The 12,228-nt window shown below is 33.5% G+C and overlaps 1 protein-coding gene across 4 annotated transcripts in view; it reads left to right on the top strand.

Annotated features, from left to right (window-relative positions):
• The window catches only part of MAP3K7 (mitogen-activated protein kinase kinase kinase 7), a 61,175-nt gene that overhangs the window by 13,567 nt on the left and 35,380 nt on the right, over positions 1-12,228 (top strand). For all 4 annotated transcript variants that reach the window (XM_006926299.3, XM_006926298.3, XM_025042567.1 and 1 more), the window contains 5 exons: positions 639-704; positions 1,225-1,270; positions 2,322-2,460; positions 9,529-9,653; positions 11,875-12,003. In XM_006926299.3, the coding sequence (XP_006926361.1) occupies positions 639-704; positions 1,225-1,270; positions 2,322-2,460; positions 9,529-9,653; positions 11,875-12,003 (505 nt within the window). The remainder of the gene's footprint in view (positions 1-638; positions 705-1,224; positions 1,271-2,321; positions 2,461-9,528; positions 9,654-11,874; positions 12,004-12,228) is intronic.

Genomic DNA, 12,228 nt, shown 5'->3' on the forward strand with positions numbered 1-12,228 from the left:
AGAGTACACGTACAGAAAGAGTGCACATTATAAGTCAAATAAACCAAAGTTCAAATCCTGGCTGTACTACTTTCTAGCTGTAGGTTATTCAGTGGTTTACTTAATCCTCAGCCTTATCTTAAAGTTCCCCTCATCTTTAAAATAGAAATGATAATACCTGCCTTGCAGAGTTGTGAGAATTATGCAATATCTATGAAGTGCTCCCTACGACCCAACATAGAGTAGGTAGACTGTTCAACTATAACTATGAAGATGATGACGATGACCATGACATGGCTTCTTTTGGCTTCAGTAACTCAGCTCAGTGCCATCTCTGGGATGGTGTCCTAACATTTCATGGCAAAGTTAATTTCTTCTTATATGTACTTATCATGCCTTGTTCACAACTCTTGTTATGGCACTTTGTACATTCCTTTAATTATTTGTTTACATCTCCATTCTCAAACTAAACTGTGAGAGCTCTCAGGTAGAGATTCTGTGCCATTCTGAGCAGGCACTTATGATCACAGTGTTTGCTACATAGTAAGTCGTGATTCTTGAGTGATTAATGTTTTATACAACCCTAAGATTTTAATGATACTGTGGAATCAGTTCCTCGAAAGTTTGCACTTTTTAAAAGAAACCTTAATTTGTTACAGCTTCGACAGTTATCCCGTGTGAACCATCCGAATATTGTGAAACTATATGGAGCCTGCTTGAATCCAGTAAGTTTATCACTTTTGCATTGTCACCTGTCTATAAGAAATGACATGGCAGATGTATGTAGGTGTGTAGTTTATGAAGTTATTTTGATGTTATATTATTTCTGAAAAAATTGTACTTATGTGTTTGTTTCTAGTCTGTTAGCGACACATTATTTTGAAGGAGTTGTCCTAGGTGTTCTTATCCAGTAACTTCATCTTATGAGGCTTATGCTATTTTGTGATAGCACCTACTCATTAACACTGGAGAAAGTCCCCAAAGATATATTATGTTTTCACATACATCTGTTTCAGGTCAGAGAGGGAGGGGATGTTTGGGTCATACTCTTAGACAGTGGGCCTCGTAGAAGACAAGGTCTTAGATCATAGATATCTCCCCTCACCCCCAGTGCCATTAACATAGTAGGGGCCAAAAGTATGATTTTTAATGCATTTATAAAATCAACAGTTGAACTAGGTTATTTTTCAAGTCCCCTAAGATGCTGTCACTCTGGTTAATTATTCTGGCATATGTTTCCTTTAGGTGTGTCTTGTGATGGAATATGCTGAAGGGGGCTCTTTATATAATGGTGAGTGTCATTAGACCTGTCTTTATCTAGTAGAGTAAAACAATTGAACAGCTTTTAATATAAACTGTAAGTTACTTAATGTTCCTCACAATTTACCTTCAGAGTCCCAAAAAGAGATAATTAAAAAAAAAGAAATCTGCTAAAGATTAAAAATAAAAATATAAGGAAAATTTGGAATTCTAAGTATATCTGTCATTCTTTTAAATTGATGGTACTTTTCATAATGTTAAAAGTGTTTAAAGTAAAATTTGCTTTTTAAATAGATTTTATTATATCTTCTTACTTTAATTTTTTTCTTATGCCTCTTAACGTTGAGCCTCCTAATTGTAGAACTCTTTAACCATACTTCCATTTCATTCTACTTTGTTTTGCTTTCTTTTCAAAAATAAAATTGTGAAAACTCACTTCACAGAACACTTTAATTATAACGAGGAAAGAACACTGTGTGTCATTAACTGGTTACCTTTCCAGAGCAGAGCAATTTCACTCTAAGAAACATCAACCAGATACGTAAATGTATTGTCTCTTGTACCATTCATATAAAATAGTTGCATTTTATTTTTTAAATTGACATTATTTTATATAAACTTTAGTGCCCACGTGTTCATCGTTGTTAATGGGTACCTAATACTCCATTGTTTTGTTTGGATGAACTATTTCTATTCTTAGCTGTTATAGAAAACATAATGGTAAACAGCTTGACACACATTATTTTGTTCTGTACTACTCAGTATCTTATAGAGGTGTGCCATCATATTGCTTATAATTTATTTAATTGTGTGAAAGACTTCATTTGTTAATAAGAACAAGTGTGGTAAAGTATATTTTACTTGAATATATGTATAACATTAAATGTTAGGTACTTATATGTTAGTTATCCATTTGAAATTATTAGATATTTCCATCTTTTTTTTTTAGAAAAAAATTCAAAGGACTGATGGGAGCATGTGTAAAAAATATCCAGTCAGATGTTCTGATAGTGCTTGCATTCACTTCGTGTCTTTTGTTATATGCAATAAAGTTCTTTTTAGTTTGTACCTTTCTTTTGCAGTGCTACATGGTGCTGAACCATTGCCATATTATACAGCTGCCCACGCTATGAGTTGGTGTTTACAGTGTTCCCAAGGAGTGGCTTATCTTCACAGCATGCAACCCAAAGCTCTAATTCACAGGGACCTGAAACCACCAAAGTAAGTTCTAGTAATGTGGTTGGTGTCTGTCTGTCTCTCCCACCCTCCCCTAGATCCCTAATTCAAGTTGATTGTTAAACATGAGTTTTTCTCTTTTCTCTTCTCTTTTGGCTGGCTCAAGAGTGTTTATTTTTAATCACTTTCTTCATTTAGTCATTTATCTAAGCTTGCATTTTATAGTGTTTTCTTTAGTGGGTTTTTATTTTAGTTGAATTTTTAATTTTAATAACTCCTACCTTAGATGCACATTTTTAGCCTCTTATTTTGTGCCTACAGTACATATTGTTGGCTAGATAGTGCCACGAGAACAGAGATAAGCTCATCTTGTTCCATGCTTTATCCTTAATAGCTAGCACAATGTCCCCACATAGTAGACATTCTACAAAAATGTACTGAGTAGTTATTATTTACCTTTCAGAGGAAAGCAAAAGAGCATTTCTGTTATCTGGGTAGACAATGCAAATATTCTGGATTTCTTTATATTGAAGATCCTGGAACTTTGAAAGAACTTCAGAATTCCCTAAATAAATAATACTATACAAGGCAAAAAAAAATTCTTTTTGTTGTATATGAGCTCAAAGAAAACATACATATGACATGTTTCTCTTTTCTCTCTAATTTTTTTTTCTTTATTCAACTGTTACAGAGTAAAAAAGTCCCCACGTGTCCTTCCCCACAACCACCATCACTGGCAACCACCTTAGTCCTTAGATAAGAGATTTCCCTTAGGAAATCAGTCTCAGGTATTCCGTTCTCTTTAATGCTTTAAAGCATTAAAATGTCCCTTTGGGGAATAACTTGTCACCTTCATGTTTAATCTGATATACTCTACATAGGTTCCAACTCTTGGAATCACTGTTCTCACTACTGTACCTTATTTCTACTCCCAGGCTTAAACTGATTTCTCTTTCCCCAGGTCCCTGGTCACATAATGTTTAAGCACCAGCCTCATGACACTTTGGTTTTTTAACTTGACTCCTGAGGCTATTGTCTTAGCTACCTATCTTGGCTAGTGAAGAAGTCACTTAGTCTTTTATTTTTTTCCTGGTTACAGAGATTGAGTCCTCCTCCCCCCTGTATTAACACACAGTTGAATTATCAAAGCAAAATCATGGAAATCATAGTTCTTATCAAGCAACAAATTGACTAATGATTCAAAGGATACAGGCAAGTATCAGGCACAGACAAAGCATTCTTTTTCTGGAGGAGCCAGATTAAATAACATAAAGGAAAATACCTCACAAAAGGAAGTCATTTCAGTTTTCTAACATCTTTTATATTTTATAATTACATAATTTAAAAGACTCCATTCTCCCTTTAACCATGTCACATAAATCCATAAATTTTAGGATCTAAATTTTATTTAACTGGTCTGTTTAGACAAACCAGGTATGTCCTACTGAAAATCATGCGTAGATAGGAATTCTCCTTTTGGTAATAAATACTATTAACATATTTATAAGAAGTCTGATCTAGGTCATTTGTTTCTATAATGTTATAAATCATCTTTGGGGCACCCAAAATACAAATTGGGCTTTAGAAATAAAATTACTTTTTCAGAATCTACTGGAGGAATTAAAATTCTTTGGATTGGCTATGCTTTCATATACAATTGTATATACAAACAAACATGCTAAATCTTATCACTGGAAAACCTAGATTCTATGGTCAGGAAGAGTTCCTCAAAATAACATAAAGAAGGCATCTGATAATTTGGTGTTTTATATAGTATCAAATTGTGCTTGTGTCCTTATTTATCTTTTGCAAGTTCATTTGCATGTACTTCAGAAATAAAAATATGTTTTTGGCTCTAATTCAGTGAAAGTAGGCCTACAAAGATAATTTAGGTTCTAATTGCAGTGAGCCTTGAATGTCATGTTCAGGGCTGGTGAACTATTAAAGTCTTATGAATAAAGGAGTACTAATTGTAATAGTAATAAAGTCATTCAGAAGAATTATTGTGATATCTTGAGAGTACCAGGATGAAACATGGAAACCAGTTAAAATGTTCTTAACTTTGAGAAAGAGTGGTAAGGGTTTCAACAAGAACAGTGAAATGGGGGGAAAAATTGTTGAAGTCATTAAAAAAGTAAGTTATATTTAGTGTTCTTTCTACTTAAATTATCATTGAAATGTTTGTGGCATTATGGAGATGCAAGTAGTTATCTGGCTTATCTTGATCATGTTGGACTAAAAGAAAACTAATTTTCTGAATAATCTCCAGTTAGAGTTTTAGCACAAAATTATATACAAAGAATTTATAAAATTTGTACTTATAATGAATTCCCGTGTACTGCTGTTAAATATTACTACAGTGTGGTGATGCAAATTATATTACCCATCTTTATTTCTGTTTGTCATAGAAAGGAAAATCTAAGTAAGTATAGTACTTGGTGATTATAATTGGGTTTTATCATACCTAGGAAAGTCAGAATCTTAATTTCAGAAAATTTTCTGGAAATCTTTTATTAGGTCATTTTTAACCATAATAGAGTTACATTCCTCCCCCATACACATGTTCTGAATATAAAAATGATTTTAGATTTGAACATTTTAAAAGTATCTTCAAAATAAAGACATTTAAAATAAAGACCGATTTTTCTTCTATATTGGTTCATTTTATTTTCTTTAATTAAATTGTTATTTTTAAAATACTACATGTTCATGATAGTATAGAAAAATATAAAGTCTTTCCTGCCTCCCATTTTCATTCCTCAGAGGTAACCAATGTTTAGTTTTGTTTTTAATCATGCGTGGATTATACTATACATAATTTTTTTTGCTTACATAGACAACTTTTCATATCTATCTATAGATAGATACTTATATCTTTATGTTTTATGGATAAATAATATTTTTATTACCTCTTAAGTAAAGTGGATACTTAAAATAGAAACTATTCTTAGCCTTATCAGCACTCTTAGACTTAGAAGACTTAATTTATAGAGCTGTTTTTAAAAAATACAATTGCTACTGAATCATTTGACATTTTGAGAGTCTGTAAAGTTTTTAATGCCCTAAATCAGTGCTTCTCAAACTTTCCCACCCTCCCAGAACAAAGTTATGATAGAATATAACCTCAGTAGGTCTGAGAGTAAGGATAAAGCCAAAAAAGCCTTCTTAAGGAAAGTTACGTACAAATTTTGCATTCAGCTTTATACATTATGCAATTTCTATTAAAGTCAATGTTAGGATGTTAAAAGCACTTACAGCTGAGTAAAAGTGATGGTCCAGGGAGATGTGCTAGCCTTAACGTGGGGCTCTTTTACTTATTCAGGCTCCTTGCCACTTATTTTAGCATACACTGCTATACTGGCAAGGTTTTATACCCTAGTTTGAGAAACACATATACTTAAGCCATGATATGTATACATTTAAATTCTAACATCTTTTTTGTGTTCAAAGGGATCATGTAGAAACGTGGTTTGGATTCTTATGCTCATGTGATAAGGATGTTGACACTCCAATAAGATGGCAAAACAGATAAACCGAAAAACCATTCTACAACAAACACCCAGAGATATTGCTTATTACAACAGATATATCTTACAAAAAAATAAAGGAAAACATCAGGACAAAAGATGATGAGAATTGAACCCTAAATGTAGGAAGCAAGCATGGAAGCCAAGGGCTTTACTGTAGCCTCTGCCAGGATATAGAATGAAGAGCCCCAGGTGTAAATGGCTCATATGTAACTGGACACAGGTTCTTTGTTACACACTGGATGAGGTAGCAGAACTGAGACCTCTGCTTAAGAGTGGTATCTTTGAAGGGCACAGCTCAAAGAAAAGTAAGCTAGAGGAAAAAAAAAATCAGTTTTCTGACTACATAAACTTCTATTTCTTAACAGAGGGTCTCCCTTCATGCTATTGCGAATTTAAATTTGCCCTACTTACACAATCAAGAAAACCCCAACAAACAAGACAAGTTAAAAGTGCTTTGAGATTGGTAGTGTTTGAGGGCACTGAGAGTGAGTGAAACTCCGTTTGAAAGTCATATGCTTTCAATCCATGCCTTTAGGATTATTCTAGATTAAGAATAATCAAATATGAAGCCACAGTAAAAATTACCACACCCATAAGATGCAAGGTACCACAAGTGAAAATCAGCAGAAATAACACAAAGCAGAATTAAGCCCTCAATTTTAAGACTCCAAATATTTGGAATTACCAGATATGGAGTATAAGATATATATACTTAAATTATTTACAGAAATAAAAGAAATCAAAATGTGCAAGGAATGAAAACTATCAAAATGGCTAAAAGAACTAAATAAAACATTTAGAAATAGTTAAAAATTTTAAATAGATATGAAATAGGTGACAAGAGAATTAGTAAGCTGTAAGATATATCTGCAACTACCCAGAATGCAGTGCACACAAATAGATGAGAAAAATGATAGGTTAAGGAACATGTACAAAAGGAAAGGAAGGACTAACAGCATAATTAGAACTACAGTCGAAGTAAATAGAATAGGGAGAGACTTTTCAATTCAAGAGAGATTGGCCAAGAACTTTCTAGATAAAGGATATCAATTCTTAGCAGGATAAATAAAAAGAAACCTACCCTGTGACACACCTAATGAGGCTACAGAAGAACAAAAACAAAGGAGAGATTTTTAAATCAGCTAAACAGAAAAGCTGTTACACAGGTTTCATAGTTAGACTGAAGTATACTTTCCAGCACCAGCAATGGAAGCTAGAAGACTAGAATCATAACTTCATAGAGCTGAAAAATAGCTAACTACAAAGAATTGCATGTCTACCCTAAATTATTTTTGAGGGGGCTACACATTAAAGACATTTTAAAACAAAACCTGAAAGAATTCACTATAGTAGACCTTCATTAAAAGTATTTTGGGGGAAAAAAATGATTACATAAGGCAAATATAAGATTCAAGAAAGAATGGCGAGACAAAATGAGCAAACATACATTAAACATTGGCTATACAAAACAATATCTTTTTTGCATGTAAGGGGAGATTGCTGGAGGAAATTCAAAAAAAAGAATGATTTCTACCGGCTTGCAGAACAACTTACGTGCCTATAATCCTTTTAGGTAAACATTTTTAAATGTAAAATTAAGTTTAATAATAAGCTTATAAAAATTATCTTTTACTTCCACAGTCCTTTTTATAATTTCAGAATGCTTTATATATTTTATTTCCTATAAGAGTAACAAGTTACATTGGGATATGAAAAACCCAAAACTATGAGTACTAAGGGAATCTTAGTACTTTGGCACATTAGTTGTTTTAACTCTAGTACAGTACAAGACTTATCACCATAAAAATTTATTTCTCACTCATGTGAAATTCAAAACAGATGACTTTCTATGTGATTATTTAAGGACCTAGTTAGGCTCCCTCCATCTTGTACTTTGGGGACCAGCAGATAAAGAGAATGGAGATCGTGTACAAGAGGTTTTTTGAGCCAGAACTAGAAGTGAGCCATGGGTCTCCTAGCCACATGCCAGTGGCCACAGCTCAATCTTAGCCACACCTACCTGCAAGATAGATTGGGAAATGTCTTATGCTCTAGAAGAAGAAGGGATGTGTTTGGTGAGCAGCTATCCAGTCCCAACCACGTCTACCTTTTGGTCACCCAAGATCTTATATTCTCTTAGGTAGAACTACTCACTGCCCTTTGCCAATTAAACACCCCAAAGGCTCTTCCAATAACCATCCAGCTCATGGTCTAGTATCTCTGGATGATGTGTAAGTGCTCTCCAACTGGTCTGGATGTGGCTCCTCCCAGTCTCTAGACAAATGAATTAAAAAGATAAGTTATCTGTCACCCTCCTCCTCCCCCTTCCAACACACACACAGACACACAGTGACAGAAAAGAAACAGGACAATCAGTAAGTTTCCAGCCTCCAATATCAGTTTTCATGCTGCCTACTACTAAGCCAATACCAAATATATTAGATTTTTGTTACAGCAGCACCCACTTTGATACTATTTTCTTATATTGATTAGAGTGACACTGTTGTGATAGATAAGCTCTGAAATTTCATGTCTTAACAAAGTACTGGGTTTTTTTGTTTCACTCATGAACTCTGAGGTGAATGTACCTGATTAGTTGGCAGTTTCTCACATGATGGTTCAGAATCCCAGGCTCCTTATAGTTCATAATCCTCTGCATTTGGTGGCATATGGGGAAAAAAGGACTTCTAGGCCAGGCCTGGAAGTGAGTACATTGCTTCCACCCATATTCCATTGGCTAGAGTGGTCGTATAGCCACATCTAACTACTCAGAAGGCTTGGAAATGTTATCTTATATGCCCAGGAGGGAGAAGAAATGGGCTTAGTGAACAGCTAACCAGTCTTCTACATTAAGCTAAACTAAAGACACTCATTTCTGTTCACCATAAGGTTAATATGAATGTTAATATAATAACTTTTAGACGATGATCCAGAGTTTGAAATCACAGTCTGTAATGTGTGTCCATATTAATGTGTATAGACCTGAAACAGAATTTTCATGAAACAATAGTTAATTTTACTATTTATAATGCATTTTGATATTTTATATTTTTTAAGGTGCTCTTATAGTCTACTGAATGCTCTTATAGTTTTGTGATCTGGATTTCCAGATTTATGATCTAGATTTTATGATTTAGATTTTATGACTGGGTTTCTACTACAGCTTGAAAAACACTGGAAATTTAGGGGCAAGTGATTTATGAAGGTATTCATATTCATCTACTCACATTTCAGGACATTATAATGTTGACCTACTAGAAGTTTTTTAAACCCCATATTTTAATTTGGCCTAAAGAGAACTATAGTAGGAAAAATTATGGAGATAGAGGTAGAGGCATCAAAGTGTGGGTCTAGCAGTCTTCCTAAGAGAAGTAGGTTAAGGTCAATTGATTTTTGCTATTTAATTAATGTTTAGAGGAATAGTTAATATTCCTCTGAACTATTAAGCTGTTATAATGACCAGATAACATTTCACAGAAACTGAATGGTGACATTTTGCTTAACCCTTTCTGTTTCCACAAATGTCTCTTTATTATAGAATCAAATATTAATCTTACACCCTTTGATTCTTTTTTTTTAACAGCTTGCTGCTGGTCGCAGGGGGTACAGTTTTAAAAATCTGTGATTTTGGTACAGCCTGTGACATTCAGACACACATGACCAATAATAAGGGGAGTGCTGCTTGGATGGCACCTGAAGTTTTTGAAGGTAAAATGACAGAAGCATGATATGATTGATAATCTGCCTTATTATTCCATGTAAACCCAATATGTGTTTATGACTTCATCTTGTTTTCATGGTTTTAGTTCTACATGTACATAATTACTAGATATATACTGAAGTGTAAGGAATTATTACTAAATATAACCTTAGATCTTAAATCTCATAGCAAGATTTAAGTGGTCTAGCACCTTCTATGCAAGTTTAAGCATATGTACAGTTGATCTTCTTTCTCAGATTCTGTAATTACAAAATCACCTATTTGTAAACTTAAAACCAATATTCATGGTTATTCACAGACACATATAGAGCAGGAAAAAATTTTGAGTTGCCCAACACACGTTCCCAGCTGAGGTCGAACAAAGTAATGCTCTTCCTCGTTTTAGCTCTCAAACTATGTTGTTTTTGTCATCTATTTAGCGCCACATCATTTTTCACTTTCTGTTTTTTATTGGTGATTTCACTGTTTAAAATGGCCACCAAGAGCAGAATTGAAGTGCTTTCTAGTGTTTCTAAGTATAAGAACACTGTGATGTATCTTCCAAGAAAATACATGTGCTAGCTAATCTTCATTCAGGCATAAGTTCAATATTAATGAATGGCCATGAGTTCAATATTAACGAATCAACAATATATATTAAATAAGGTGTTTTAAACGGAAACACATCCTTTGGCAAAAATGAAGAGGCTTACAGGAAACCCTTTATTTCTCCTAGGAGCAAATGATTCAGGGTTCACTGATTCAATGTTCATAGCAACTATAGAACTAAATACCAGGAATAACCGGAATCAACTATGTTTTCGTGTTGGTTTCCTGGCAACTAAAAATTGATAGTCTAAAGTATAAATGAGCATGCCTTGATGAGAATGAAAGTAGGCAAAAATATGGTACTAAGAACAAGTAAAGGATAAGCTTATGTTTACTTTCTTTTACATGTTCACATCTCACTCAAGTTCTGAAAGAGTGAGCCATAAATTTCATGCTAGGGTTTCTGTATAAAAACATCAAATTGTCTTTTAAATGAGAAAAGTTGAACTGAAGATGTTTGATTTGTATGTTAGGATGTATGAATGCCTGTAAAATTCAGTATGTTCAATAATCAGATTCTGATTAAAGGGGTTTTGTTTTTGTTTTTTATGAATTTGAAGTTTTTGTTTGCTTTTAGCCACCCGAGAGAAAAATTTGCTATGTAACTGGTCACTTGAGTAGACCAGTTTTGCCATAAAATTCGATTTAAAAATTAGTGGACAAGCAAGGGTTAAATTAAATAATGCCTTCTTATTTTCAGGCTCATACACAGAATACATCTAATTGGCATTGTTTTAAAATTATTTAATACACCTTTCTATGAGTTAAAATAACAGTATTCCTGTGGAATAGAAAGCAAAAAGATTTGTTTATACAAAGGAACCCAGAAATAAGTTATTGTTAATAGTATAGAGTAACAAAGCTCAGACTATTAGGCTATGTAGATTTTTTTTTGTTTCTGAAAGGTGTCAACACCTATAGCCCAAATTAGATTGTAATGACGTCGTAATTTAATGCTTACAGTTCACTGCTAAGTACATGTGTAGTATATATATTAAGTACTTATGTAGTTGTCTTTATTGTGGGTAGCTTGAGGTTTTGGGGGGGTGCTATTTATTGTGATGATTCACCACCAGTTTATAAATCCTACAAATTTTACTGCATAATCTGTTTACTATAAATTTGTTATCCATAACTTTCACTGTTTACAATTTATTTTTAAGTTTGCAAATTAAGAACTTCATCTCACCAGATATTGAAAAGAAAATCTTAACACTAAATTAGAAGTTTCTTCTGCTTTGATAATAATTCTTTCCATCAAGAGAATGGGGGAAGAAAATTTAAGATTAAAACATTATAGAAGGGAAAGTACATCATCTCAGAGAAAGTATAAATCAAAATAAATAAAAGATAAGGCTTGTGACTCTTGATAAAAAAGTAGAAAAGGACCAACTTTCTAAAGTAGATTTTCTAGTTCATTATTATTACGTAATTCATTTTTTAAAATATATCTGTTGCAAAGACTTAAGGAACTTCAGAAAGAGTTATTTCTCAGCTCTACATGTTGCATCATCTAGTTCATGTGCATCTAGTTTGATGTTCATTCTTAAAATTTATGAAAATAGTTTCTGTAAGTCATGTGGAAAAAATATCTTGAAATTATACTACCTTTTTTTCTAGGTAGCAATTACAGTGAAAAATGTGATGTCTTCAGCTGGGGTATTATCCTTTGGGAAGTGATAACACGTCGGAAACCCTTTGATGAGATTGGTGGCCCAGCTTTCCGTATCATGTGGGCTGTTCATAATGGTTTGTGAAAAGACATTTTTCTTTAATATATTTTACGTATTTCCTCTTTGGAAAATTGTTTCTCCCTTAAGGAAGACTATTTATCCCTAACATTAATATACAACTCTTTGGTACCAGAATACTTTCCTGCCACATTTTGCTACCAACCCCAGAGTCAGGCAGGGCAAGGCTGGGAGTGGCCCTAGCCCATGCACCAGGCTGAGGGGGTCTGCTGGCTCTACTGGT

Source organism: Pteropus alecto, unplaced genomic scaffold, assembly GCF_000325575.1.
Source record: "Pteropus alecto unplaced genomic scaffold, ASM32557v1 scaffold7, whole genome shotgun sequence".
NCBI classification, from domain to species: Eukaryota; Metazoa; Chordata; class Mammalia; order Chiroptera; family Pteropodidae; genus Pteropus; species Pteropus alecto.